Raw genomic sequence first — 27,703 nt, 5'->3', positions numbered from 1 at the left:
AAATGATCCTTCCAGACAATTTTGGCCTTTACGTGTTTCTGTTGCTAATATTTGTGGGCTCTCACCGTGCACTCCAGCTTGGGATAGTAAGGTGTGTCTCCGATGATGTCATCCTCGGGTGGCGTGATGCGTAGGAAGTCCAGGTGATCAGGTCGTGGAACACGGCAAAGAGGCTCTTGGGGGTCATCACCATCCAGCATCCAAATATCCTCCTGACGCAAGAGGGAATCTTCTACACAAACACAAACAAACACAGGGCCACTGGGTAATCAATGCTCTACACTGTGTGAGGCACAGGCTATCAAAGCATGAACTAATTGCAAAAAGCGAAAAAATAACAGCGTAACAGGTGGGGGTTGTGTGTGACATGGTTAACTAAGCATCTCTGACTGAAGCAAGTTGCTTTCATTTCACATACAAGGGTAACAACGACAACAATGGTACAAGGTGGAAAGCAATAAAGCATGCATCAGAATCTCTTACATCAAACAGGCAGCAAGATAGACCTCTGTTTTGTGGCAGGCTCGAGGGCACACAGCTATTTTTATCTGCCCTTGTTCCCATCATCAACATCACCACACTGATCCAATAAGAAAATTAAGCTGCAGAACAATCCTTTCTAAGACAAAACCTACTATATAATGTTGATTTCTATCCATGACATCTTTATTGTAATGCAAACATGACAAAGCATTGCTCAGTACTACCACTGTGCAGGTAGGTGTTAGTGATTAGCACTGTATGCTAAGTCATCCTAAGGCCCTGATGTAGAGGGTAAGATTTAAATTCACATTGAGAGAGGCTGCCCTCTTTTGACTGTGAGAGATGATGATTGCACTATAAGCCTGAAGCCTGCTTGGTAAACAAAGCTAAAATATAATACCTACAGGAACTCAGCCTTTCTGAGCTATTCTTACTGCAGGATGCTGTGAATGCCAGAACACAGAATACCTGGCCCTTAATATCCACTGCTCAGAGACTCACTGCAGACACTGCACCAACCTGCAGAACACATGCACAGACGTATGGCACATCATGCTAAGATGTCTGCATTCAGTCTCTTAAGAGAGTCAGTGATGCAAGTGGAGGGACGAATAGTAAAAAAGAAAAAGAATAGGGCAGGGACAAGTAGAGGGAAGAGTAAAAGGGAGGCAAAGATGAGGGGAGGAGATAGATTTAGATGAACTCAACTTCCTACAAATGTAAGACAACACCTTGATCTGTCTCATGATGTGAAAACTGAGAAATACAGCTCACTTTCTGTTCGATAAGATGCTAACATATCCCATAACTTCAGCATGAGAATCCTTAAAGAGGTTATACAGTATTACACGACTGCTGTGCAGTCATGTAGAGACTTGAATAGATCCCCAGAGTCTTGTGTGTCAATGCTTTCAATTCAGCTCTGAGAGCCCACACACCCAAACCAAAGGGGGGTCTTCATAGAAAAATGGAAGTATTGAATTTCAGATTCAGTATTCTAGCACAATCGCTCATTATGCAACAGCAGCGACGCCTCCAGTCCCTGCAATTACTGTGGATTTTGACAGCAGGAAAAAAAAAACTGTAGGATTAGATTAATAACTTCTCATTATGATAATGCAGCGCTGCATGATCCCGCAGTGGGAACTGCTGACTGTAGCTGGGATGGTTCCAAATGCAGAGTTAAGCCCAATCTGGGCCAAGAAAAGAAACTACTGATCAGGAACAGCTCTCTCCACAGTTCCTGGTTCTTGCACAGGCCACAGTGTTATTCACCTGCTACATCCCCAAATACATTTGTTTGCCGTGTTCCTTAATGTATTTACAATAATATGAAAGGTTAAACAATCTTGAATGGTTGTTTGTCCATGTGTGCGTGCAGCTGACAACCAAGTGAAGCAAACGGTCTTTTAAATAATGATCAATAAGATGGCCCACACTGCCACCACCTGGACAGGGAGAGAACAGAGCATTCAAGCCTCACTCATGACAACCTCCCTAATATGGAGTAGGTTTTTGAGCCCTTTCTAAGTATTTTTCCTGCTAGGGGAGGCTCCTACTAAAGATGAATGTCAAAGTAACATCCACTCTATTGTAATAAGACAAGCGGTTTTACTCACTTTACCTGTCAGTGGCTTTAATGTTGTGGCCGATTGTTTCACATTGAAAGAAAGCTTTTTGTAAAACACTAAATTCTAAGAGTATACTAATACAACAAGATTCCCAACCAAGTTGCTCTCATTCACACATTTTTCTGAAACTTTTGTCGAACATCAGAAATGGTGTCTGAAAGGCAGCCCACAAAGACTACATGAACACTGTCACTTAAAATATTTTCCAGATTGTCGCTCTGCTCTGATAAAGTCCTGATTTTAAAATTGCAGCATCATTTGACAAAAATCCCCATTCATTTAACTTAAAGACAACATCTGTGCAGTAAATTCTGCCATACTTACATATACGATAACCTTCCATTGAGAAAGAAGTGGCAGAAAGCCTTGAACATTTCCCGTTAAAGTCTACAGTGCTGTGAAATTAGACACACTTAAATCAATAACCCACTTCCTCTCCGGCAAGGAGTAATTAGTAATGGTGATCATTGTTGAATAATGTAAAGGGAGAACTGCAGACGAGGCAAGTCAAAAATAACAAAATTATGCATTCATTATGAATATGCATTAATACATCAAATAATTCTATCTTTAAACAGCCCAGCGTCACATTCTCAGAAAACAAAAACAAAATAACCAAACGGCATCGCCCAATGTGTCCTATTTAATATGCTAAATTCTATAACCTCATCATTCAAAGTAAAAGCACTGGGCCATGAGATATGCCCAATACATCTGGTAGCCTCCACCTCCCTCCATCACTTTTAATCAAAGAGGAAATTCAATGACTTTTTATTTTGTATATAAATCATGATAAATGCAGGATTTATAAATCACTCTGCTTCTTTTCCACCTGTCAAAGGCATTTTTCTGTACACAGGCTCGTTGGCCTGCATGACTGTCATGCTAGATGATAATTGACTGGTTTGGATGTCGGGTCTAAGGTTCACAGAAACGCAGCTACAAGTGGGAACTGAGAGAAGAGCGCTGCAGAGCCCTGCCCGAGAGCCCTGCCCGAGAGCCAAAGCAGAAACGCAGCATGACATGATGCTCGCAGAGACGTCATAATCTATTTGAGATACACTTTTGGAGCCTGATGGGATATACAGAGCTGGGGTAAAGTGAAGAGTGCTTTTATTGCACCTGGCAGGCCATGAATCAGATGAAAGGGAATTTGGTTAACTTCCACTGGTGGGATTGAAATAGCAAGAACATTGAGGAGAGCCCATTTAATGCTGCTCATGCTAAACTTCCAGAGATGCAACATAGCTGACATTTTCCAAGCAAAGTTATCTATTAAAAAAAAAAAATAGGTTATACATTACAACAAAAGGACCTTTGTGCTTTGTTTTCTTGTATGCTGCACACAGCAACAGTGAGACAGACTGAGTGAGAAGCTCTTGTAGCCTGTTTTGGCAGAATAGACTTCATTATCTGAATATAGCTGAACATTGTCTTCACTGGTTGGAACAATGCAGCATGGCAGTGTACACTGGGTTGAATGACAGCGGCCAGGGAGAGCAGGGTGATGGACCTTTCTCTGCGCTGATCGGTTGCACATGACCTTGTTGGAACATATTAGGTAATCCGATTATGGTATTGGCTGCCACTTGTCAGGCAATAATAAGCAGGGAGTTGGGTAAGGGGTTAATGGAGAATGTGAGACAGAGTTATGCTGCATTCAGTGGACATTGGCAACTTGGAATTTCTGATCTCCCAACTGAAATTCAGAAAGAAAATAAATAAATAATAAATCAGATTATCAGCTCAGTAAGGTTTCTCAACCCTGATTTCTACATTGCCTAAAAAGATAGCTTACCCAGTAAACACAAAACCGTTTTGTGTTATTCTTGATGAAATTAAACATTACACAATGTATCCTTTGCTCTACTGTAGCTCTCGTCACATTAAAAGTAAAATGCATGTTATTCTTTAATTATTATTATTTTGCTTGTAGAATGGCAATAAGGCAAATGCTGTATAATCCTAAAAGGTAAAACACCAGTTAGTGAGCAATAATGCAGGATTTAAGAGTGTTTACAGTCTCTTATGTGGCCGTAAAATGGTATTTAGGCTTATTTTTGTCACCAAAATGCTGAGGTTCTCCATTATGCAGTGTAGCTTGAGAGTATTCGTGCATGAAGTAAACAAGAGAATTTGTCATTTTAAAAACACCATTAGCACCTGCATGATCACACTCATTAATAAGCACTGAGCTTCAATTAGAGGGCCCAGATTAAAGAGCCCGGACCTTAATTAATTCAACCTTTGCAAACCATGAAGTGACGGACTTCAAACTGACCCACTTATCCCTATTGGCTGGGCCCTGTGATGTTCATTTATCTGAGTTAACATCTGAAGTGTATTCAATTATCAAGCAACACAAGGGCAATCTACTAAACAGCTAAGCAAAACTGAGAGGGAATTTGTTTAAGATTAAATGGCTTGGGCCTTCACTCGGGTGATTTTGCAGCATGTAGTATGAAGACAGCATCGTACTGGAGACAACTCTGGGTAACTTCAGGCTCATGCTCAAGAAACAAAGAACAGCAGTGGAGTCTAATTTCACAGAATGCGGATGATTTGTGTGGCATCTGTGTGTGTGTGTGCCTGGATAAGTTCTTGCAGAGACAGAGTCCTTTCAGAGGGCACTGATCCAAATCTTCTCCTCATGAGTAAATCTGGACCATATTTTCCCAAACCCACCAATTAGCTTAGGTCCATACAGCTCAGCACTCCTCTATAAACTGAGTTGAGGATTGCTGGCTGTGTCGCCTGGGCGAGTACATGTTGGTCTATGGTGTAACCACGGAAATACCCCAGCTTCCAAAACAAATGCAGAATTGCTTTTTCAATAGGGGTAACATTGTTTAAACGGACATGACAAATGTCCTGTTATTATTTGCCATAAATTAGTAGTTAAACAGGCGTCATTCAACAGAATGCTGTGCGTTTGCAGTTCCAAAAAGAAGGAGTTATTGAGGAGGAGTCATGAGATGAAGATCTACTTTATATAAGGTGCTCTCCTGGTCAGAGTTATGGGAAACACTGAACTGTATGGCCAGAATTTAGGATATCATGACAAATATATGAGAATAATCAAAAATCAATCTATAAATCAAACTATCAATCAAACAAAATTAAAAACAATTAAGGCTCACATAATTTCATTTTCAGTCTTCACGTGACCCGAATTAATTGATGAAGGAGAAGGGGTCTGACTGTTGAAAATCATAAAATGCCATCATCAAAAAACATCACTTCAAAGACAACTGGTTAATTGTCAAAGACCTTTAAATGCCTGCTTCAACACTTCACGTCGTCGAGAAATTTTACAGTCATCAAACTGTTAAGATGCTTCAATGATGTGGCAGAAAGGACAAACCCAGTGAGAGAAGTTGTGAAATTTGTGGAAACATGCCACAAAAGGCACTCAAGAGCTTCACACTGAATCAAACAGGATTTCACAGACCAAGACAAAGACGGGCATCACTGTTGAAAAACACAAACTGCAAAAAAGAACGTTAAACATTTTGGCTTTGACTGTATAGCTGGTGATAAATCAACTGAAGGTGGAGTAACTCCAAACTGACACAGAAAATTCTCCTCTACTGATCTAAAAGGCAAGAGGTCACAGAAAGGCATGACCAAGTGAGCTAAATACAAGCTGGGAAAGAAAACACGAGTCTGGTGGCTGATTATTGATGAAAAATCATACTGACATCTCTGAACCGGGCTTATACTGTACCATGACGGTGGTTTTACAAAGATATGCAGAGTACAATTGCGAGAGCTTAATTCTCAGATTTACATGCACCAGGTGAGATTATAATAAAAAATACAACAATAAATAAGGAAATTCTAATCCTTTTTTCTCTAGTTTTTGTGTCCGCCGATTTTCCTCCAGCTAACTGTGAACTAGGTGGGATATGGGTTGGGGGGGGGGGGGGGCACCGCAGATCTCAGAGAGTTTAAACTGGCAATGCTTCAGTTCATGACTTTGCTCATGAGAACTCTTGTCAGGTTGAACTCTGTGTCAACTTTATGCCTTTGATCTGGGACATACCCATTAATCTGTGCTCTCCCTGTCGTCCTGCTGAGTGAGTTAAAATGGATCACCAGCAACATCATTCTCAGGCTCTGCTAGCCCCTTGCTCAGCTCTGTTGGGGAGTTTTTAATTTAAAGTTATTAAAAACCACAGAAGCGACAAACTAACAGAGACTCTGGAGAACACAAACAAGCACACACACACACGGCTGTATCTCTTTCAAGCATCTCTTTTTCTTGTTCTGTTCTTTGCATCAGTGATCAGATAAAGGGCATATTCTAACAAACGTTTCGTGCCACTGACACGATAAAAGGACTGATGTCTTTACTCACATCAAGGTAGGGAGTTTGAACATGACTGTGTGTTTAAAGTGGGATTTTTAACGGCTCACCTGTTGTTGTGGAGTTACTCGAGGAGTTCCACTTGGAGTTGCTCGGCCGTCTGCTGAGGTCCAGCTCCAGATGAGTGACAGTTCGCTTGTTGCCATTCTTGTCGATGACCTCGGTGAAGATTTTGGGTTCATCTGTGTTACTGGAGCTGTCTCGATCGGGGTCTACGTCCTGATCTGAAAGCAGTACGATGCGGTGGTTGAGTTGTGGGCTCACTTGCTTGGAAGATAGAGGGGACAGCACTGGGGACATGCTCTGGAGGCTGTTTGAAGCTGGGAAAGAAGTGTTGAAGACCCCTGCGAGAGACGGTGAAGTGGGGCTCTTTAAGTGGGATCTGGCTGGGGCTGAGGGCTCTGTAGTGTGGGACAGGGGCAGCCGTAGTCCCTCAGAGAGTTTGTTAAAAGTGTTTTCCTTACCGACTCCCAGCAGGTGGTCTCTGTTTGACCCCATATTCTCTCCGTTTTCCTGCTGACATCTACCATTCCCTGGATGTGGCCCAGCTCTGTCTGGACTTGTGTGGTTGATGCGGTGCACTTTACCTTCCACATCCTGCACTTTGGCAACTACCCTGACCCCCGTGTTCCTTTGGTTGATTTCACTGTAAAGCTGTTGGGCTGACTTGCTTGTTGATGCATTTCCAGCGAACGTCTCACCCACAGGATCGAACCGTTTAACAGGGCGAAGGTTGCTTCCACTTTCTCGTCTGTTCAGACCATCAATCAGACTGCAAGAGGATGACCTATAACCCAGCTCTTCTTCACACTCTGAGAAGTCATTACAGAAGTCCATGTCAGGGTCAAACGTGCGATTGTTCTCCATGAAGTCCCAGCTCTCATGGGCGATCTTGAATGGTTCGTCCATCGGCAGGATGGGCTCACTGACAGCGCTGACATAAGAGCCGGTCACCGGGCTGTCAGATACATAGTCCGTTTCTGTTATCTTTGGGATCGGATCTGCTTTTGAAGCTTCAGATGTGGACAACTTGTTCTCATTTGGAAGCTCCACATACGAATGTCCTTTGGTAAATTTCCTTTTCATCTTACTGTGTAGAAAATCCTCAGCGCTGTCAAGCTTCTTTCCTCCCATCTTCTTCAGCTTTTTGCTCTTGGATGCACCCCGCTTATGCTCAGCGTGGGAGTATTTGGAGGTGTTGCTGAGAACTTGACCCCCTGAATGAACTTCCTGACCCTCCACATAATCCTGGAGCTTCCCATCCTGGTTACCCATCCTGACTTTGTTAGCGCAGTCCCGACACAGTGACAACAGATCCACCAGCAGCTGGTGGTGCTCAGCCGTCAGCCAACACAGCTCTGCAACTGCTTCCTTTGTTGCTTGCTGGGAGTTAAAGAGTTTGACCAAGGAGTCAGAAGACTGGCCTCTTTGTTTGGACTCTGCAAGATCCTCCTTCCCCCAGTCATGTTCATTTCCAGCGTTTTCTGAATGAGAGGTGCGGGTCTTGTATTTGAAGCTCGGGGCCCGCCTCTTGGGGAAGTAGAGGCTGATGCTGCTTAGCTCACGAATGGGTGTATACAGAAGCAAGACGGTGTGTGTGCCCTGCATGATGGGTACCATGTTAATCCCTCACTGAGTAAGTGCTGCAGACGGAGTGAGCGGGCTTGGGCTATTCATTGCCTGACCCAGTCCTGTCAAAGAGAAAGTAGCACACAGAGATAAATCTGACTTTAGACACACAGGATATAAATCAAGCTAAATTAATAAATCTTCTGAAAGAAAAAAATGCTTTTTTGTTGTGTTAAGCTTTAATTAAAGATCATCTTTTAATTCTCTCACTGCATATTGTTTCTGTCCTGTCACAACACTGGGCCCTCCGGATCCTACTGTCTAATATGTTATTGAATCCTAGAGAAAACATATTAAACCAGCCTGCACTTTTATACACACTTACCTTTCAAAACCTATTTCATCCTCATCCTCCTCTCCCACATATCTCTATAAAAGGTACATGAAACATTTCTAAACCGCATTTCATAAACATTTCACAAGCTGCCGCAGTCAGAGTCCCCACAAGGTGACGACACAAGCAGAGCCCCACGCAGGGCTGCCATCAAACATGTTTACAAGCTTAAGAGCCACAAATTTCATATGCGCTTAAAATGTTAACCCTAACGTCCCTCAACTGATTGTATCATAACATAATCCCGTGGGTTAGGCAACTGTCACCTTGCAACAACCAGGAGTGTATTTGTCAGTGCTAAGATGGCAGCTGAGTTAAATCATCTGTCAAGCTTTCGGGGCTCTGACTCCCAAAGTTAAATCGACGAAAACCTTGCTGAATTTATGATAATTAAACATCTCACATATTAAAAACTACAAATCACCCTCTTGTGAGCGCCAAGTTAATGTACTGCGTTCTTTATCAGAGGCTGACAGTGAGTCGTAGCCAGCCGCCCCTGCAGCAGGTAAAAACACTTATTAAAAGATAAACAGTTACTCACCCGTTTTGGTGGCAAAGCGAAATATTTCCTCTCATCTCTGTACTGCAGCCGGCCAAGGCTCACCGCTGCTCCACTGAGCTCCTTGGTCGTGATCAACGGGAGTTTGGTCCAATGGGGAACCTCGCCGCTCACTCCCTGCTCTCTGATTGGTTGTTTAGTATTCCAGCACAGCCCCCAGTTTGAGTCAGTGCAGCTGCAGCTTGCAGGTAGGACATGTGATGGGTTTCAGTCGGTCCCAATTACACTGGGGAAAGAAATTTGGGGTGCTTGAAAGTTGTTGTCATGATCGAATCAATTGCTGGCAATTTCCCAGGTGAACCTTTGCAAAAAGCGTACTTGTTAAAGGCTGACGTGTTCTCATATTTTGGGAAAGAGAAACACCTAGTGGCTAACGTGTGTATCAGCCGATGACTCTGGAAACCTACCAGCACTTTCTAAGACTTAGAAAATGATCTTATTGACTTAGAATCTATAAGATAATTGCATATAGTTGTTGCATATAATTAATAATGTATTTATTTGTGTCTGTCAGTGGGATTTTAACTCAAACCCTGTTGTCCTTGACCCGTAACTCTCAAATGACCAAAAAACAAAACCATCAAAATAATAATTTAATTTAACAACCTTTAGTAAAAATGCAAATCAGATCAAAATCAAGCAACATCTGAGAAACAGCAGAGCAATATTTGATGGGGGGATAAAAAGGCACGAAACCAGAAAATAAGAAAGAAAATCAGAATACACTTAAAAGACAATGGAATTGTAAATGTATCTTTGCAGTTCTTACATATATTGAATACAGCCCACCATGAAGCACTAAGGTTCATCAAAAACCTTTAAACTTTTCCACACCGCAGCATATTTTATTCTGAGAATGGATCGTCTACTTTGTCCTACCACAGACTTAGATATTGGCATATTGTCTAATATTTAAAGCTTATGCATTGGGCAGACACTTTTATCCAAAGCAACTTACACTCACATCCCAGGTAGGGTAAGGGGGTCTTGCCTAATGACCCCTTACTGGAGGTAGGGTCAGGATTTGAACCCAGATCACTCACGTGAAGGGTGGCAATCTTAACACTATGCAGTCATATATAAAGCTATTATTGATCTTCTCCTAATCTATCCCCAGACCTATATCCTTCAAATATGGACAGGAATTTATTGTATTAATTATGTACATGTATGTGTAAGCTTTTGATGTTTAAAATCAAGAGGAATTATAATTCCTTCCTTTCTTTTTTTTATGACATTCAAATTTATATGAATTGGTTTGCGGCGTGTGCTATTTCCTCTCACATGAGCTGCTGCCTATCTTGGCCAGAACACTCTTGGAAAAGAGATTTTCTAAATAAAAGAGTTTCTGTTTCTTGGTTAAGTAATGCTGAATAAAAATATATACCACATTATTAAAAAAAAAACAATCTACTTTGAACAAAAAAGAACAAACAACATGTTGCATTTTAAGATAACTGAAAACAAACTGCAAATATGTTGTTTTATGAAATATGTTCTGTGTTTTGTTGTGATTTCTAAAAATGCTGTTTTTAAAATACATTTTTGAACATGTTTTTTTTTAACTCTTTTTTTGTTTTGTTTTGTTTTTGGTTGTGTAGTGTTTTGCACCTCAGGGCCACCTGTAGTAGCTACAGAGAACAGGGGAGGGAAGAATAAAGTGATATAAAGATATGCATCAATACAGACTCATACTTCATAGGAATCTCAGGTAAATTTGACTGAAAGGAGGGCTTAGAGAATAACAGATGTTAAAACCTGAGTATGCAGCATCACTATATGTGCACGCTCTGGAGGAGATCTTATTGAAGTGAACTAGAATATGAGAATGTGCCACTTGCAGCCATCTCCAGATGCCACCTGGGTATATAATATTTTAAATCAGAAATTATCTTTTGTCAATGATATAACCAAAACAGCAGTGAGTGAGGCACAACTCGGTAGGCCCTGTAAAAGATTCCAACATTTTAATTTTTAGCCATGTTTTAATAGAATCTGCTGCAAATTTGACTGGTATAAAGAATACATTGTATACTTAAATTTCAGAGAAATTAGGATATATGACATGAGTGGAGAAAAGTTGGGAAGGGTTAAGAGAGGACAGAGAAAGGGAGCAAGGAATAATGCCTTCACGGATCTGGTCTCAGCAGTTCACAGCACGAACATTAGAGGGTAGCATTGGATCAAGATAAGGGAGCATTCAGTCAATGTATATTTACTGTAGCTGTGGAAATGGGTGAGCTTTCTGGTGCTTGGGCAGTGTGAGCAGCCTTTGCAAACAGTGGTTAGAACAGTATGATCTGCACTGTTGAGGAAGAAAGCCTTACTTTGCTTCCATTAATGTTTAACTGAGTTTAATCTCATTTGATTAATAATTCAATGGTGTCTCATCCAGTCCAAATGTTTCAAATAGAACAATAATATGTCAGTTTTGCAGGATAGCTTTTTAATGGGCTCTTTTTTAGGATGACACGCAGCTAGAATTAGTCTCTGGGACTTAAAAAGAAAAAAAAAGCAACATAAATCACTGGCATTTTCTCGCTGCATATCCACATCATGTCAAACGTTGTGTTTCATAGAGACATGATCGTTGAAAATGTTGTGATTTGTGTTCATTCCAGCAGGAGGAATGATGCATCAAGCTGCCCAGAAATGTGCGGACAGTCATGCAATCAATAGCCAGTCCTGTTGCTGTCCTTCATAAAACGTAAAGAAACAACCAGCGGCCACACAAACAAGCCGTGGATGCACTTTCCACAGTGGGAGCATTGGTGCGCTGACCATGGTGCTGAAGTGAACCCACATTGGAAACAGCTCAGTGGAAACACCTTAGCGTGCTGTCAGAGAGACATGGCGAGAAAAACAGCCTCACGCGGCAGTGCTCGTCTCTATTCAGCGCAATAATTGTTTGAATATTCGCGCTTTCAGGTCTGTATTAATAAGCTCTGTCGGTTACGTCGAAGATAGAGACCCCGCTGCTTGTGTCTGTGCTTCAGCACTTCACACCATCCCCAGTTGCTCCAGCCCACACTCCTCCTCCGGCGAGCGGGGCGTGAGCACAGGGGCTTGACTGACACATGCTGCGGAATTCTCCCCGCTGTACGGCCGTGGATTAGCTATATGCTAATATCGATAGGAGAGAGGAGCCAGTGGAGTCTGAACGGGCTCCTTTGCAGCCATGGCTGAAGGTGGAGAAGGAGAGGATGAGATTCAGTTCCTCAGGACTGTAAGTACATTTCCGGCCGCTTGCACTTGAAGCGCTACTCCGGTGGTTGAGAAAATGTGTGTAGCTCTCTATTTCATGTATGTGCGATTCATTCTGTCGATTGCCGGCCACTTTCCTAAATTAATCCGCTGCTTTAACAGGTAGCCTTTGATAACCCCCTGCCTTCTTGCTGATTTTACAGGCAGTGATAGTGCTCTATTGTTTTGCGCATCGCTCACTGACAGCTATTGTCTTTTCTGCAGCCTCCGTCTCAAGAAGTTAACAGCAGCAATATCCGTGCCGTGGAAAACTAACCTTTGCACCATGCTGCTTCCTTGTTATCATCATGTGTCCACAATTGGACCAAGTCTGACAGTACAGGCGCTGTGATTGAACTTAAAGTAACTCACAGAATCAAACGGCTTAATTGTTGCTCTGGCATCACTTTTGTCTCTTTGAGGAAAATGGGTTCTGAACCAGCTGTGTGATATATTAAAACGTGGTAACCTTGCTGGGTATGCAGCCTGTCCAGACAGTCACCCAGGGCTCCTGTGCACCAGCAAAAGGTCTATGCAAATGATCCATTGACAGCATTTTGTAATCGATGCAGTGTGGTTGCAGACAAGCCAGATTACTCATGTTGTTTCACTTATTGGCTGCAAAGCCTATATAGACACAGTCTAATGCATGCTTGTATAAAGGGGCAATAATTTAAGATAACACAGAGACTGCACATCATTTGCTCTAGATGGCCACAGCTCTGCGCTACAGTGGAAATATTTGCTGCTTAGTTGAGATGTATTTCTTTAGCTGAGGATGAGTGTTTAAGCTTGAAAATATGTGACATTTTCCACTGTAAACAAAGATAGACAATGACATGACCGGCACATCCATGGACAAATGCATTTAGAAGCACATCACGTCTGAAAATATACACTCGTCCAGGATAGATGAAGGAGCAGAGCGCTGGAGGTCTTCCGGCAAGCCCCTGAGGCCAGCAGGAGGTGTTTGGTTGCACATATCACTGGCACTACTGCTTGTGGTCTCCCTGTATTAAGCTGCTCACAGATGTGCAACATGCTGTACACTGAGGCCACCACAGTGCTGGTATTCTCATTTTATAGCCCTATGATATTTATGTTGCAATTTTTCCCACAAAAGAGATTTTGAAACACCTTTTGAAAAAGTATTTTAATAATTAGATTTAACCAAACAAAGTGGGCACAAATTTTCCTCCAGGGAATCTTCAACAACAGATTTAATAGAACCTTCGACTAAGAAAAAAAAACCATGCTTGCAACCCTGGTGGTGATCTTTAAATGTTCCTTATTTTTACTTAGAAGAAAAAAAGCTGAAGCCTTCTACTTATTTGTCCTGCAACCCTCCCAACCTTTTAACCGCAGTACAAAGAGGTCATCACATCAGCATGCCTGCCACTTCAAAATAGAGTTGACATTTCAGCACCATTTCTTCTCATTTTGGGCCTTGAACTTAAATGCCACCATAGTCTGCAGTCAAGATTGTTACACACAACCCTCTTTGACAGTTGTTGGTTAGTAGATTTAGATTTGCCAATTTGTCAGGTGTGCGGTGGTCATTTTCCTGCACGTGTTACACTAATAGGAAATGGCTGTTGTTTTAAAGGAAACTAAACAGCTTGTTGCGTCACTCCATGCTGAAGCAGCTGATGATGAGGATATTGGGATCGGGGTGCTTTGAGCAAGCTTGGTGTTCATGAGCGCAAAAGTGTGTGTCTGTGCGCACGTGTGTGTGTGTGTGCTGAATGCAAATGCCAAGCTGTAGCTGTGTGGTGCAGACAGGCTGCACCAGACGTGCCACAGCAGAGCACAGTGCAGAAATTATTCATCAGCCAAGCAAGACACACAGCTGAACCACTCCAGCCTAGAAGAGCAGAACAGATACAAGTATGAATGTATGAGAGCATGCGCACATGTACAAAGAAGTACATTTTTCCTCGGCTAGAATCAGTCCTGCAGAAACAGATGCTCAGCTACACAGTCACACAGTCCCCATCCTTGCCGTTACATTAGTATCACTTTGTGTGTGTGGAAATGTAAAGGCTGTATTTCTCGCTTGCATTCAAATGTTGACTGTTATTGGAGTCAAGGAGCTTGATAAAGCAGTTTGCAAACTGCCTTTTCTACAACAACACAAAGTAATTTCCCTGGAGTGGTAGCAGAAATTACCCCTGCCGGACCACTGCCTATAAACCCAACTCAGTGGGAGGAGAGCAGAGGAGGAGAGGAACAGAGCGAGGCTATCTCTCAGCCATGGGTAATTTGATGTCGCAGGAAGAGGAACGGTGCTGATTGTGAGTCAGGAGATGCAGAGAAAAGCTTCTCCCACAAACTGCTGTTTAATGTCATACAGCTGCACAGAGAGTTCAGTGAGCCTGCATATTCTATTTGTCCTGTTTGTAAAAGTCCTCAGATGCACCATCCCTATAATAAGCAGCATAGTGAATAAGATATCAACTGATGGTTATGTTGCCCAGGGTGCTTGTTATGTAAACTTAGTTATCTAAATGAATTGCTTTTGTTACATGTGTTGTGTTGAGGAGAAGAAGAAGAAGGAATCATGACAAACTTTTGTTCTTGGCACACTCTGCTTTTCTTTTTGTTTCATTTAAGATCATCCTGACAAAAGGCCACTTATTAGTAAATGCATGGTGCAGCATCCTACACACACACACACACACACACACACACACAGCTTCTCTGTTGTGAGGATCCCTGCTAGGCGAATATCAAATTCTGGGGATCTATTAGCAGTTTGAGTGGGTGTAGCAACTTTGAAAAGGCCAGACTAAGGCTGTGACTAATGCGCTGTGGCAGCACATGGCTTGTTTATGTGAAGGCACAAACCTCACTTTGCATCCAGGCGATGACTGTCGATGCAGCAACGCAGAGGAATAATGCAATAAGCCAAAACAAGCTGCTTCAGAAGAAAGAGCAAGAGTGGAAGAGCAGAAAAGAGTTAATTTTGGCCGGGCCTGTGCCTTCGGAGCTGGAGCTGTGTACACCCTGCTGGGTGTCTCTTTTCTGCTCCTCTATTAATGTTGGGCTTTTCTGTTCTTTTCTGCTCTCTTCTTATTTCCCTTTTGTCATAATTTGCACTCACTTGGTTCACTTGTCCTGATTTCTTTTTTTATCTCATTAGTGACTGTAGCTTTGTGTGCTATGGACATTTATTAGTAATGTGTTCATCTGAACACCGTGCAAGATGTAACCTGCTGTTTTAGTAGGAGAGCACCCGTGAAGGTGATCCAGAGGCAAGCACAGTCATGTTTAGTGAGTCAAAATTATTTTACGACTAATTTTATTTGCACAAATAAACAAAGCCATAAAAACAAACAAACTGTGCAGGTGAGATATAAAGAATACCCAGTGGGGGGGTTGAAAATAAATCTAACCTCATTATATATATATAAAAAAAAGCAAATACCAAGGTAATGTAGTCAGACAAAATAAACAAACATACCACAGATAGAGTAAAATATAAATAAAACAACTTAAAAGTTTATCACCATTACACATAAACATAAGACATAAAACCGAAACAGTGTATGAAAGTATGTTATATAAATGAGTGATTATAAATGTTTGTACACATATCGAACATCATTTGAGTAAAAAACAACTCCATGAAGCAAACATAAATACATATAAGATCTGAATAGGAATTAAGTTTGGCTCAACAAACATGTACCAGGCCTATATTTGAAAGTGGAGTCAGATGTGTTGCGGTTTTACTTGACTCATCGTAATTGTTTTCACAGCTGTTGATAGGATGTGCTTCACAAGACATAAGACATAAAGCAGGCAAATGAAAACGCAAGTTTGACATTTATGAATGTTAAAACGTAAAATAAATTCAAGCTAATTCAAGTGAGCGAGTGAGTGAGCAACCCTGCAGATAAATGTAGTAATTCTGCAAAAGATAAAGCCTACGAATGTGAGTGGGATAATAAGGTCCCCAAACAATGTTGCAGAATGTAAGGTAGCTCCAACATAGTTATGCCATATTAAAAGTTAATGAAAACCTCTGATAAACTAGACTTCAAACTTTATGATGTTGCTTCATTTGGGATAGTTATTTTGTTGCCCAAATTCGTCCGAAAAAACGATGTCCTGACATTTGAGTCTAGAATACTTTGGTAGACGGAGAAGTTCATGGTCAACTCAGTGACTGCAACGTGCCCACGTTCTGCGGCTGTAAACAAGCCCAAACCATCATCCCTCCACCTCCGAGCTTGACAGTTGGTATGATGCATTTGTGCTGATAGACAGAGTTAGATTTTTATGGTGCTGTGCCTTTTGATCAAACATCTTCACTTTGATCATTGTACTTGTAAATAATCTGATGAATGAATGAATGAATGATGAACTCCAGATAGTTTGGAAATTGCATTATAACCCTGCCTAGATGGATGGGCAGCAAGATTTTCCTCTGTGAGTTTATTGCTGATGGTTTTTCCTCCTTGACTTTGTGTTATCTCATATCTGAATGCTCAACTTTTATAGAGGTGCTCACCCTTGCAGATGATCAATTAATCAAGTGCATTTGATTAGCAACACCAGTTTGCTACTTGCCCTCTTAATTCCCATTGGAAGCAGTGACAATATACTTATTTTTTCACTCACTGCTCTTGCAATTTTGCTTACTTTTTGTTAGATAAAAGGATGACACAATGTAATGTGTTGTGTTGTTGTTCATCTGAGGTTAGATTTATCTAATAATAATTTTTACATCATGCCTTAATACATAAAATCTTACAACTTAAGACAGTGTACTGTCTTTTTTTTCACATGACTGTAAGTTTAAACTTGTTTGCACAGGGATTCACATTCACTCCTCCTGTAGCTCTGTCACTTGGCCTGTCTCTAATTATTTGAGATTACCATGAAATTATTCTCCCAGATGGGACTTCAGTTCAGCACATCCCTGCATTCTACTTGACACTAAGGAAGGGAACTTTAATGTTATTATGATGAGGTCTGCTGTCATTTCATGGTTGAGTTATAAAAAGTAATAGCTCAGCTTCACTAGCAACCAAAGGCATTTTGAGCCTAGTGGCTCAGATTCAAAACTAAGAAATCTTCTTCTGTTAATGCAAAGTGTTGTAGGTTATATTACCTTGCCCGGTGTTGTTTGCATATGTTTCTGCCAGCTGTTATGTTCACAAGTAAGTCGTAATAAACAAATAGTGTGTGAAAATTTTGAATTTTCACATTTCTTTGCCTGTTGCAATTCAACTGCAAAGGTAGATCATGCATAAGGCATCTCATCGATCAAATACTGTATATATTATATATGTCTGTGCTGCACATGAACATGAGGTATACCACTGCCCCTACACTACAATATCGATTTTTCTCATTTTGCTTATTAGCTTGGCTAAAAACTCATTCACAGTTCTCAAAATCGCACTTTCAAAAACTTAGCTTGCAGAAAAGTGAGTGTGTGTGTGTGTGTGTGGTTTTAGATTGGATGTGTTTTTCAGAAGGAGGCTGTTGTGTGATGAAGATGGACAGATCAGATAGGCCTGTGATGTAGAGGGAATTAAGCCAGCACGTCTGCCCAGAGACAACCCAGTGTAAAGCTGCTGTAATGAGCTATTGATCGTGGCACTAAATGAAGAAATTTCCTCAGCAATGTCAGTGGCATGCAGTAAGCGGGCCTGATTGATGGAGTGTTTTAGAGAATGAATATTTGATGAAGGCAGTGTAGGAAGCTTCCTCCTATAGAAGACCTTTCCCCTGTGGTTGAGGACCTCCAACATGCATGCCATTTTTGTTTTTTTTAGCTTCTGAATCACATGATCTCGATGTGACAGTGCTGACTAATGCGCCTGAGACGAGTTCAGTTATGTCACTCTTCTGCGCACTTACAGTACACTATTGGATGTTATGTGGGAGAAACTTTTCCAGCATCTTCCTTTCCTATTTATAAAATGGAAAAAAGAATACACTTTAAACCCCAATCAGTGTTGCTAGTCTGGCCAGGAACAAAATAATTTGTCTCCATTATCTTGAAAAATACCACTAACCCTGATGCCATGGTGATGTTTGGTTTCCTTGTTGTGTATTTCAGCCACTTACTGATAACCATGGTTAGCTGCTTTGGACTACAACATTGTACTGTAATTAAGCCAGCAAGCGCCTCAAACGCCATGAGGCTGTGTGCACTTGCCACACAGGCTGCACCACCTCCAGTCCCCATCGTTAGCTGCTGCCTCCTCCAGAGCTAACAACTCCATCTTTGCTTCTCTTTGCTGTAGGTTCTTGGCAGTTTATGTTTGGCTCTTTTCTTTGAATTTATTTAAAAAAAAAATCTTTATCTTTTGTTGCAAAACAAAATCTACGCTCCCTACAAATTTACCCTGGTTTGTTGCTCCCTCTCCTTTCACTTATCTCTTTTTGAATTCCTCTGTCATAGATCAGCTGAATGCAGGTCCATTTGTGAAGGTTCATTTCACAGGTAAAAATTGTATGGCTTTCGCCGCATGACAATAACCACAGAAGCCGCCGTATTGGCTGTAAATTGGTTGCATTTGTGTAACCCTCTCTAGTCTCAAAGCTTTCAACTATAATTCACAGTCACCCATTCATACACAGATTAATGTGTAGTTCTTTCTCTGACACACATACAGTAATACTAACGCAACTAGTTTTAGGGCAAGTTAGCAATTAACAGAGCAAACATTACTGGCAGTTATATCATTAGAATGAAATGATGTGCACTTAAGTACGTGACTAAACATAACATGAACAAAACTTTAATGCATCACCTTGTCCATGAACATAATTTCTTCAAAGTCACATCAGATAAATTTTCATTTGGAAATGGACGACATTTCTCATAATCTCACGCTACTCCATAACATCAAGAAGCTGCATCGCTTGTTATTTTTTAAGTGACAGACCCCAGTAGTGGCAGAAATGACGGCTTACAGAATCTTAATCTTAGCAAGAAAAACAATAGAAACTATATTGGCATTACTTACAGACCTACAGATGCTTTTGTAGGGTGTTTGGGGGGTCCACCAGCTCTCTTGTTTGCACAATGATCAAAATGCTTCTCCACTGGCAACCTTCCACACCCTCACATAGCCTTGTAGCAGAGTGGGTACAGAGGCCTTCTTTAGTTGATTATATAAGTCTAGTCTGCTGGACACATTGATCTATTTTTTGACTGCCATTTTTAATGTTGCATGTCTGTGGCCCTGACAGTGACCTTACTGTGCTATTTATTGATTCATGGTACTGTCCTTGGTGCTGAAGCAGCAGTTGAATTTTTAATTGGACCCTTTTTCTTTCAGTCTCACACTTCTCAGTCAGTTTTGTCTTTGGTCAATTATTTTCCCTAACACATATATGACAAATACCTCAAGTTGACAATATATTTTATCCACATACTTTACAGAATGATGTCAGGATCGTAGTCATCAGCAGTAATGTTTAGTCACAGAGGTGGATCACAAAGACACACTGTAGCTTGTAGTTTCTATATTGATGAAAAAACCTCTAATAAATATAATGAGAGACATTACAACAGTTAAGGTTTGAGAGTATGAATGTTTTGTGTAACTGGGCAGTCGAGCAGGTACTGTCACTGACCACAACATGCTTAGCTGCTACAGTAACACAATTTGAAGTTACAATTGAAAACTATGATGTCTTTTGAAAAATAAGAATGGTTAAAATGCTTAACGTCCAAGCTACAATAAGCAGTAGGGATGGCATGAAATCTATTCAGTGAGAAAAAGTTTGGCTCATTTGGAACTTTAAGGAAAATAAAACATCAATCTGTTTGATATTTAGCCATGACTAAACAGTTTGCAGCCTTTTGTGAAGATACACACATAGTTAGATATTTGATGTGATGTCAGTAAAGAGGGTGAGTCAAACATAGGACACTAGACAGAGAGAAAAGTCATAAAACTCAAAGTTTTACACCTAAGAGAGAAGTCATGCACATATATAATGAGTGAAGTGAGTCAAAACAGCAAGGAGGGTAGAAAATTGCAATGAAAAAATTAAAAATCCATTAAGAAGATTCAAAGGAATGACAAAAAAAATGTAATGGGTTAATATTCTGTCTATGCTCCAACTCTCCACCTAGTTTCTAAAATCTGGCCTTATATTCTTTTGCATAATCCTGCTAAGAAACACACAGTTACAACGGAGGAATAAAGTGAAAATGGCTTGAGAGCTAGAGCTAGCAGAAAACAAAGGGAGTTATGTATATGGAGAAGGCTGATTAGATTACTGGTCTCTGGCGATGCGTAAAAATGGAGGAGAATTGAAAAGGGCTGGAAGCAAAAAAGACTTGGAGGCATGAAAGTGAGTGATTTTAGAACCAACAGAAGCCCAAAACCATGACACATGGCATCATGGTAAAAAGGTCACTCATTTCAATGAATAAAACCACCTTCCTGAAATGACAAACAACACTTTTTAGGATTGGGATCTTTGTGCAACTGACATTGCTGTTACCACAGAAACAATGCCACTGCTTCTAATGGTTCCCCTCAAATAAAAATCATTAAAATAACTACTATTGGTCGTGTATGTTAATCATTCCCCTCCTACATAAAGCAGCTTCAGTATCTGGCGCAATTATGTCTAATGTTCTGTCTCCCCACTGTGCCTCTAATAAGCCATTAGAGGAGTGTTTGCTGCTTCAATCTGCTGCTGTTGAGGCTCACTTTACAGGAGAAACTTTCTTTAAGCAAGCCTTGACAATCTGGATTGTAATGTCACCTGTTTGTTAGCGATGAATCGAATTGATTGACTGAGTGTGTGTAATAGTTTGCTCAATCTTCACACACAACCGTTGCTTTGCTCAGAAATTGGAGCGATGTCTGGAAGGTTTCAAGACTACAGCGCATACAAGGAGACATTTTCACCTCCTTTATTGGGCCTTATTGCTGCAGAGTCAACAATGTGTGTTATGAAAAAGTGTGCGCTCGCCAGCAAACAGTGCGAGAGATTCATGAGTGTTGCATTTGCAGCAGCGACACTCTCAGCCACACACATGCTTGCTGAAACCTTCTCTCTATTGTGTTTTCAGTTTTCAACATCATTCCTTTCTAACATATATCGTCTTACCACCTTCTACTTTCCTCCTGGAGTCTGCAGAGAGAACTTTTATAGTTTGGTTTATGTCTAACCCTGCAGGTGAGGGAACACATCAAGGAAGGGGAGCGTTTTTATGCATCTGCTGGGCTGAGCTTCTCTTCAACATTGCTCAGTTTTTCTCGGCGCCCTCTCATCTTAGAGACGTAGTAGTGCGGTAAAATAGCTGAGGAGCTGACACTTGAAAAAGTCCCTCGCCAGGTTTTTGAGAGCCTCTTCTTGAATTGTATGACAAATCAGAGTGTTACTGGTTGATTTAGGATGCGGGAGAAATTGCCCTTCAAGAAGCTGTGTCACAACGATGGGCTCAGATGAGTTGAGCCATGCAGTATGTTTTTTGAGCACAAACATCTGCGTTTTCATGACACTTCTCTCAGAGGGGCATGTTCGTAGGTTAGTCACTAAGTCAGATAATCTCTTTGCTCCAAAAGTCCCTCTCCTCCGAAGTGTGATCCTTTTCTCTGAGTCTCAGCTGTGCTTTGGCTGTGACACCAGAACCCTTCACCTGGTTTTCATCAGGAGTCTCTGAGCAAATCGAGTTTGACACAATGGTGCCTCAGCTGTAGTTCAGTCTCTGCTCTCCTCTGTTCTGGGAGACCGACACAACTTATGCTCAGAATCACATGGATGAGTGTACTGAAGAATTTTTGTCAGATCATGCACTGAAGGACAGTGGCTATTTTCAATCAAAAGAAAGTGATGGCACGATCACTGTTATTGCCTATATATGGAATAAGTGGGATACTGTTACTCCGTCAAGGTCTCTGCAGAACTGGGCAAAAGGAATGTCAGTAGAATATAAAACCATGCCTTTCCTGGCAAAGACCTTGTAGACACTGTTATCTGCGCACTTTTGGAACTGTGAAATATAATCGAGCCAATAATTATTCATACCTCATGCTATTTTTTTTATTTCTAATGAGTCTTAATGTGATCAGTAGGTTTTCTCTGACTGGCAACAGGGTGTTCCCTGTTTCTCAATTACTGCCCACTTGGATAGATTCCTGCCTCCTACAACCCTACAAAGTGGGTGCAGAAAATGGATGGATGATTTCCATATCAACAATTTTCTAAAGATGGTTCGACAATGTGTTAAGGATTTGAATTATTTATTTTTTCTAATATATGTTTATGAAAATTGACATCTCCAAAAATATCCACGCTAACACATTCAGACCTGATGTAACATGCATGCTTTTACATTTCATTTCTGATGCAGCACGAGTGTTATGAGAGTTATTTTCAAAGAAATTTATATTGATATGATATTGGTGCCTGCCTCTGACTGCCTCCCACTGTTCAAAAACATACAAGTTAGGTTGACTGGTGATTCTAAACTTACCCGAGTGTGGTTGTGAGTATGGTTGTGGGCCTCTGTGCTGGAAACCAATACAGGGTGCACCCCATCTTTTGCCCAAGGGCAGCTGGGATAGGCTCCATCCCCCCTGCGACCCTGAATTGGATTAAGCAGGTATATAAAATGGATGTATGGATAAGACAATGATCAGATACATACAGTCGGAGTGTTTTTTTTTTTTTAATTGCCAACACAGAATCCCATCAAGAATCCAGGAAGGATTAATGGCAAAGAAATACAACCTCAAGCATATGGATGAAGAGTGATACATAATCCCAGTGGAGACATACAAGTTATTAGAAATTAAAAGAACTGTTTGATCACTGTAATACCATGAAAAAGGCTTGGCAATTTATTATTTATAAACAATTTGATAACATAAAAATATGACTGTTTGCTTTCCCACCAAGGCTTTGATCATAGCTCTCATACATGATTTGTAGTTATAATTCTACAGCCTCCAGCATTGACCAGCTCATACCTGGCATATTGATAAGTAATATCTTATTTGTTTAATTTCTGTAAAAACTAAAGAGCTTAGGTGAACCGTGGGAGTCACTGCTCAATCTTTTCACATACAGTATATCAATGGTGAAGTTGCTGCTTTTGCTCATAAGTTTTTGTACAAATCGCTCTATTTTTATAACCTAGCATAGCTAAATTAACCTGGAAGCAGTTTAGCTCAACATAAACTGTTAAAAAGCAATAAATTGTTTCCAGTTTTTGCCTCGCCAGCTAAACTAAGCAAACCACCTTTGAATGGCACAACAAATGTTCTGAATTAACTGCAGTCTTTGCTCGTGTTGACATTCGAGGTCAGATATCCAGTCCTTCCACTTCCTTGACCTGACACCAAAGTATAATTTCCATTCCTGTACCAACTGGGACTTTCTCTAGCGTCACAGAGTTGAGCGAGGGAGTCAAAACCATGCTTGACTTCCTGGACACAGGAAAGACACTAATGCTGCATCTGTAAGTGTTGCTCCCCCTTTGGACCTCCAGGAAAGCTTTTTCCCTAAAAATACAGCACATTGCTCCTCAGGAGGTCAAAGCAGCTTGTTTTCAATTCTCTCCGCTCTGCCCTAAAAAGTCTCAGTTCCCCCAATAAGCGAGGATGCTGCGTGGACAGTAAGCTGTGGTGGAGAAAAGCAGTCTGCTCCCTTTGTTCTCTGGTGCAAGGCTAGTAGCTGCAGTGTTGTCACATGTTGCCTCTAAGCATCCCCAGTGTCGTCCTGTAGTCAGGGGTAAAGTGCAATAACAACTCCAAGCACATGGAAACAGTACACACATCTTCATTTCCAGTGTTTTTTTTTATAATCATTTCATTTTTAAGTAGCTTGAATAGTTGAAGCCTGAAGCAAGAAGAGAGGGGATGAAAACTCTTACTTAGCTTTTCACATTAAAGACAGCAATGAGGCAGAGCAGTGCTGCATGGTACAATGAAACACTTCACAGCTGGCCTGCTTTGCTCCTTCAGCACTGATAAATGAAGCCAGACTTAATACATCCAGACCTGGGAGGGATTTAATTTGCCTGCAGAGCTCACTCATATGCTGTATAAACTTTCCTCTCAGATGACCTGCTGCGCATCACACCCCCATTCTAAATACTCTTTCACTTGTTTGGTATATCCGTTGTATGCCGTGACGTACTCTTACAGCACAAAGCCAAAAACAGCTCCAAACATTTTGTGCCACGTAAGATGTAGCTTCACAGTGATTGCCATACCTGTCCAATCTTCAAGATGGATGGCCTTGGTCCATATGGTCGCTGCTGTTCACAGCTGTATAGTGTGTATGGTGATTGGGTAATTAGATTGCCTGCTGTGTTCAGACAGTCCAGGTCTGAAACCTAGTATGTGCCAGATGACTCTTAAGCACACTCGCACACAGACAGAATCAGCCCGAGTGCATCAAATATGGGTAGGACTATTGAAACACCTGAGATTAGATTATCTCCCAGTGTCTTGATGGTATTTTCTCATTTATTCATTCTTGGAATGTCAGCAGAGCTTGGTGTGGATGGTGGTGTAAAGCGATTGAGCTGACTCAGGATGTTCTGTTATGGGCTTGTAACACCCGTTAAGAAATTGCATGTGGGCTATAGTTAAACATGACTCACTTAGCCTGACATTGTACACCATCATTAGATCTAAAGCACACAGTTTAGAAAATGTATTTATTAACTCGAATCTGGTATTCACATAGTGCGTGCATTTTGTAGCAGCACCTGGCCTCTGGACACAGTTCAATAACAAGCTATAAGGCTGTTATCCTCAGCATAGCCTTTACAGAAGGGTAGAATTTTAACGGATGTCATGATTAATTTGTTGTGTCACCATGGCCTTGGGATTTTAACGATGTCTGTCTGTGTGTGAGGTCTTTGTGCTCTCTATGTCTCTGTTTGCTTTTTCCATCTCTTCTTCTCTCACTCTGTCTGTGCACTGCGGGCAGCATGTTCAGCAGTTTGCCTCGAGATGAGCATTAGCGCTCCCATTTACACAGCAACTCTGAGCCACGAGAACAAAGCTTCACTCCCCTGGTCCAAACTTTGTTTGGTTGTTGTTCTCTTTCTCTTTGCCTCTTCACTGCTGTCACACCACAGTGTGTGAGAGCATTAGGCTGCAAGCCTGTGAATCACTCTGACAGTAAACCAGCAGAGAGCTGTAATCTCTACCAGATTATTCTGGAACAAACATTCTTGCCTCAGTACTTCATTTGATACTAGAGTAGTAGTATATATTATAGGAAAAGATGGAGCAATGTCTGAGAATTTTTGTGATGCAGATAGTTGCTATAGCATCACAAACTCCAGCGTGACTGCCAGAAATTTAGCTGTGAATCCATTCTGAATAGAGTTTTTACTTAGTTTTATTCAAATGATTACATGAAGTTCTGCGTTTATGTAACACTTATTTGGGTTAGGACTCTATGTCCACAGAAATATTTTCAACATGACTATTGGTGTTGATGAAAATGAAAACATGGATTTAAAGATACAATGGTTCCTCAAATCTCCATTGTTTTTTTTTTTTTACAGTGCATTGTTAAAGACTGCAGATCTCTTCTGCCTACTTTATTTTTTCCTTCATGTTGTCGCTGTGAATATATCACAATGGGGTTGAGAAACACCAGGGGACAGATGCATAAATCTGTATATAGCTTCATGGCTAAATCAGTGTGTGTAACACAGTCATTTTGCCACTTTTATAAAGCCATGCATACAGTATGTATGGTTGCTCTCTGTAACATCTCAGATCATTGTGTGACTACTTACCAAATGTCTGTGAAGCAAAAAAACAGGAGATATTTTTTTATTTGTTTTATTTGGTGGTCTCAGTTCTGAAATCACAAACAAAACAGCAACTGCTGAATGGGAAAAGCTCAGAGCAAATGATAGATAGATAAATAGATAAATAAATAAATAAATGGTCAAATTACTAATAAACGGCAAATAAGCCTTTTTTCTTTGAAAAAATACATTTTAATTTCCACTTCACTAAATCAGGGTTAAGTTGCTGCAAGAACATGGATGCATCGTCTGAAGAATGCATGAGGTGCGGATATCGTCACAGCACATTCTTCCATTCTAAAATAGTTTGTGTGTAGGAAAAGGTGTTCATGTTTTTATCTGGTGTTTGTGTGTACGCATCTGGCCCCAGATCTTTTCTGTAGCCATGTACTGTGTATGTGTGCTTGTGAGACATGAAAGTCAAAGGAGGACAGTGTGCTTGGGGTACAGTTGCTGTCCAGCTGTGTTTTGTTCTGCAGTGCCCAACCAGCAGAATCAATCTGTCTGGAATAAAGTCTCTGTGTGAGAGCTGGTCTCTAAACAGCATTCACTGATATGAGGCCCTGGGTGATGATGGACATTTATTACCATTACACAGCAAAATAATGTCACATGGGGACAAAGGCAAGTGGAGGCAAGTGCTGCAGATTGCAGTGTTGGACTGCATTGGGATAGAATATTTTTCCATAACACTCTACCTACTCCTTCCCTTTCCTTCCCTTTCCTTTCACCTATGTCTATCTACTTTCCAACCTCCTCTCTGGGGGCTGCTTGGTGCCACGTTTGGATCAGCTTGCTGTTGATTTTTTGGCAAAGGATCAAGCTAAAGAGGACAGAACAAATCTGACCTCAAAGGCAGAGAGCTGCTGCAGCTGCAGGAGTGAAACCTGGATTTTATCACCACGAGTCTTAACTTTGATGGGATATACTTAGCAATGGCAATTTCCTCTTAATGGGAGGTATAATTGACTTTTCTTTATGAACTCTTTTTAGGTATTTACATGTCCTGTTGCACCAGAATGGTTTGATTCATGCACTCAGACAGTTTGTACAATAGTTTGAGTGGATGCAGTTCTTGCAGCTTAACTTGATGTGAAAGCTTTATTTATCTTTTTTTGACATGGAAGATGGTGGTTCTGACTGGAGTCAAAGAACCTTGGGAAACCGATTTAAAAAAAAAAAAAAATCTAATGACGAAACTACTTTTCTCGCTTTTCTTGTCCTTTGGTTGTGAACTGCACTCCTAAGGTTTATTACTATTATGCAGGGTTTATATGATTTCATAGACTTCAGTTAGTTACTCTGTAAAATGCCTCACATGAAATGAGACGAGGGATTGTGATGGCACAAGTGTAAAGTTCTGTGTGGAAAATATAGTGGTAAAACAAGTCTCATGGGAGCCATTGGAACAAAACATGAAATACTGAAGCAGTTTATGCCCTGGCACAAACACCAGTGTGAGCGTTTTCTTCACTTTCTCTGGTTTATTTGTGACTTGGCCAGATATGTTATGACTTTGGCTTAACAGTGGTTATTTTAGTGCTTCCAGGATGTTCAAGTCAAGTCAAGTCAAATTTATTTGTATAGCACATTTCATGTACAAAACAATTCAAAGTGCTTCACATAAAATAAAAGCATTGCAGTGGGGAGTGGAAGAAGCATTAAAAATACATACAAGAACATA

At 40.9% G+C, this 27,703-nt stretch overlaps 2 protein-coding genes across 7 annotated transcripts in view; one reads left to right on the top strand and one right to left on the bottom strand.

Moving 5' to 3' along the window:
• Window positions 1-9,069, bottom strand: part of LOC142402565 (formin) — a 51,177-nt gene extending 42,108 nt beyond the window's left edge. Inside the window, exons 1-3 of the mRNA XM_075488098.1 lie at window positions 8,988-9,069; window positions 6,534-8,174; window positions 66-232 (exon numbers count right to left, since the gene is read on the bottom strand). Of these exons, the coding sequence (XP_075344213.1) occupies window positions 66-232; window positions 6,534-8,103 (1,737 nt within the window). The 5' untranslated portion in view covers window positions 8,104-8,174; window positions 8,988-9,069. The remainder of the gene's footprint in view (window positions 1-65; window positions 233-6,533; window positions 8,175-8,987) is intronic.
• A 2,953-nt stretch (window positions 9,070-12,022) lies between these two features.
• The window catches only part of LOC142366192 (ryanodine receptor 3), a 108,843-nt gene continuing 93,162 nt past the window's right edge, over window positions 12,023-27,703 (top strand). For all 6 annotated transcript variants that reach the window (XM_075448013.1, XM_075448012.1, XM_075448009.1 and 3 more), the window contains exon 1: window positions 12,023-12,231. In XM_075448013.1, the coding sequence (XP_075304128.1) occupies window positions 12,184-12,231 (48 nt within the window). In that variant the 5' untranslated portion in view covers window positions 12,023-12,183. The remainder of the gene's footprint in view (window positions 12,232-27,703) is intronic.

This window comes from Odontesthes bonariensis, chromosome 17, assembly GCF_027942865.1.
Source record: "Odontesthes bonariensis isolate fOdoBon6 chromosome 17, fOdoBon6.hap1, whole genome shotgun sequence".
Taxonomy (NCBI): domain Eukaryota; kingdom Metazoa; phylum Chordata; class Actinopteri; order Atheriniformes; family Atherinopsidae; genus Odontesthes; species Odontesthes bonariensis.
Note: the sequence above shows the minus strand (reverse complement) of the source record. Positions and strands in the feature narration are given on the sequence as shown.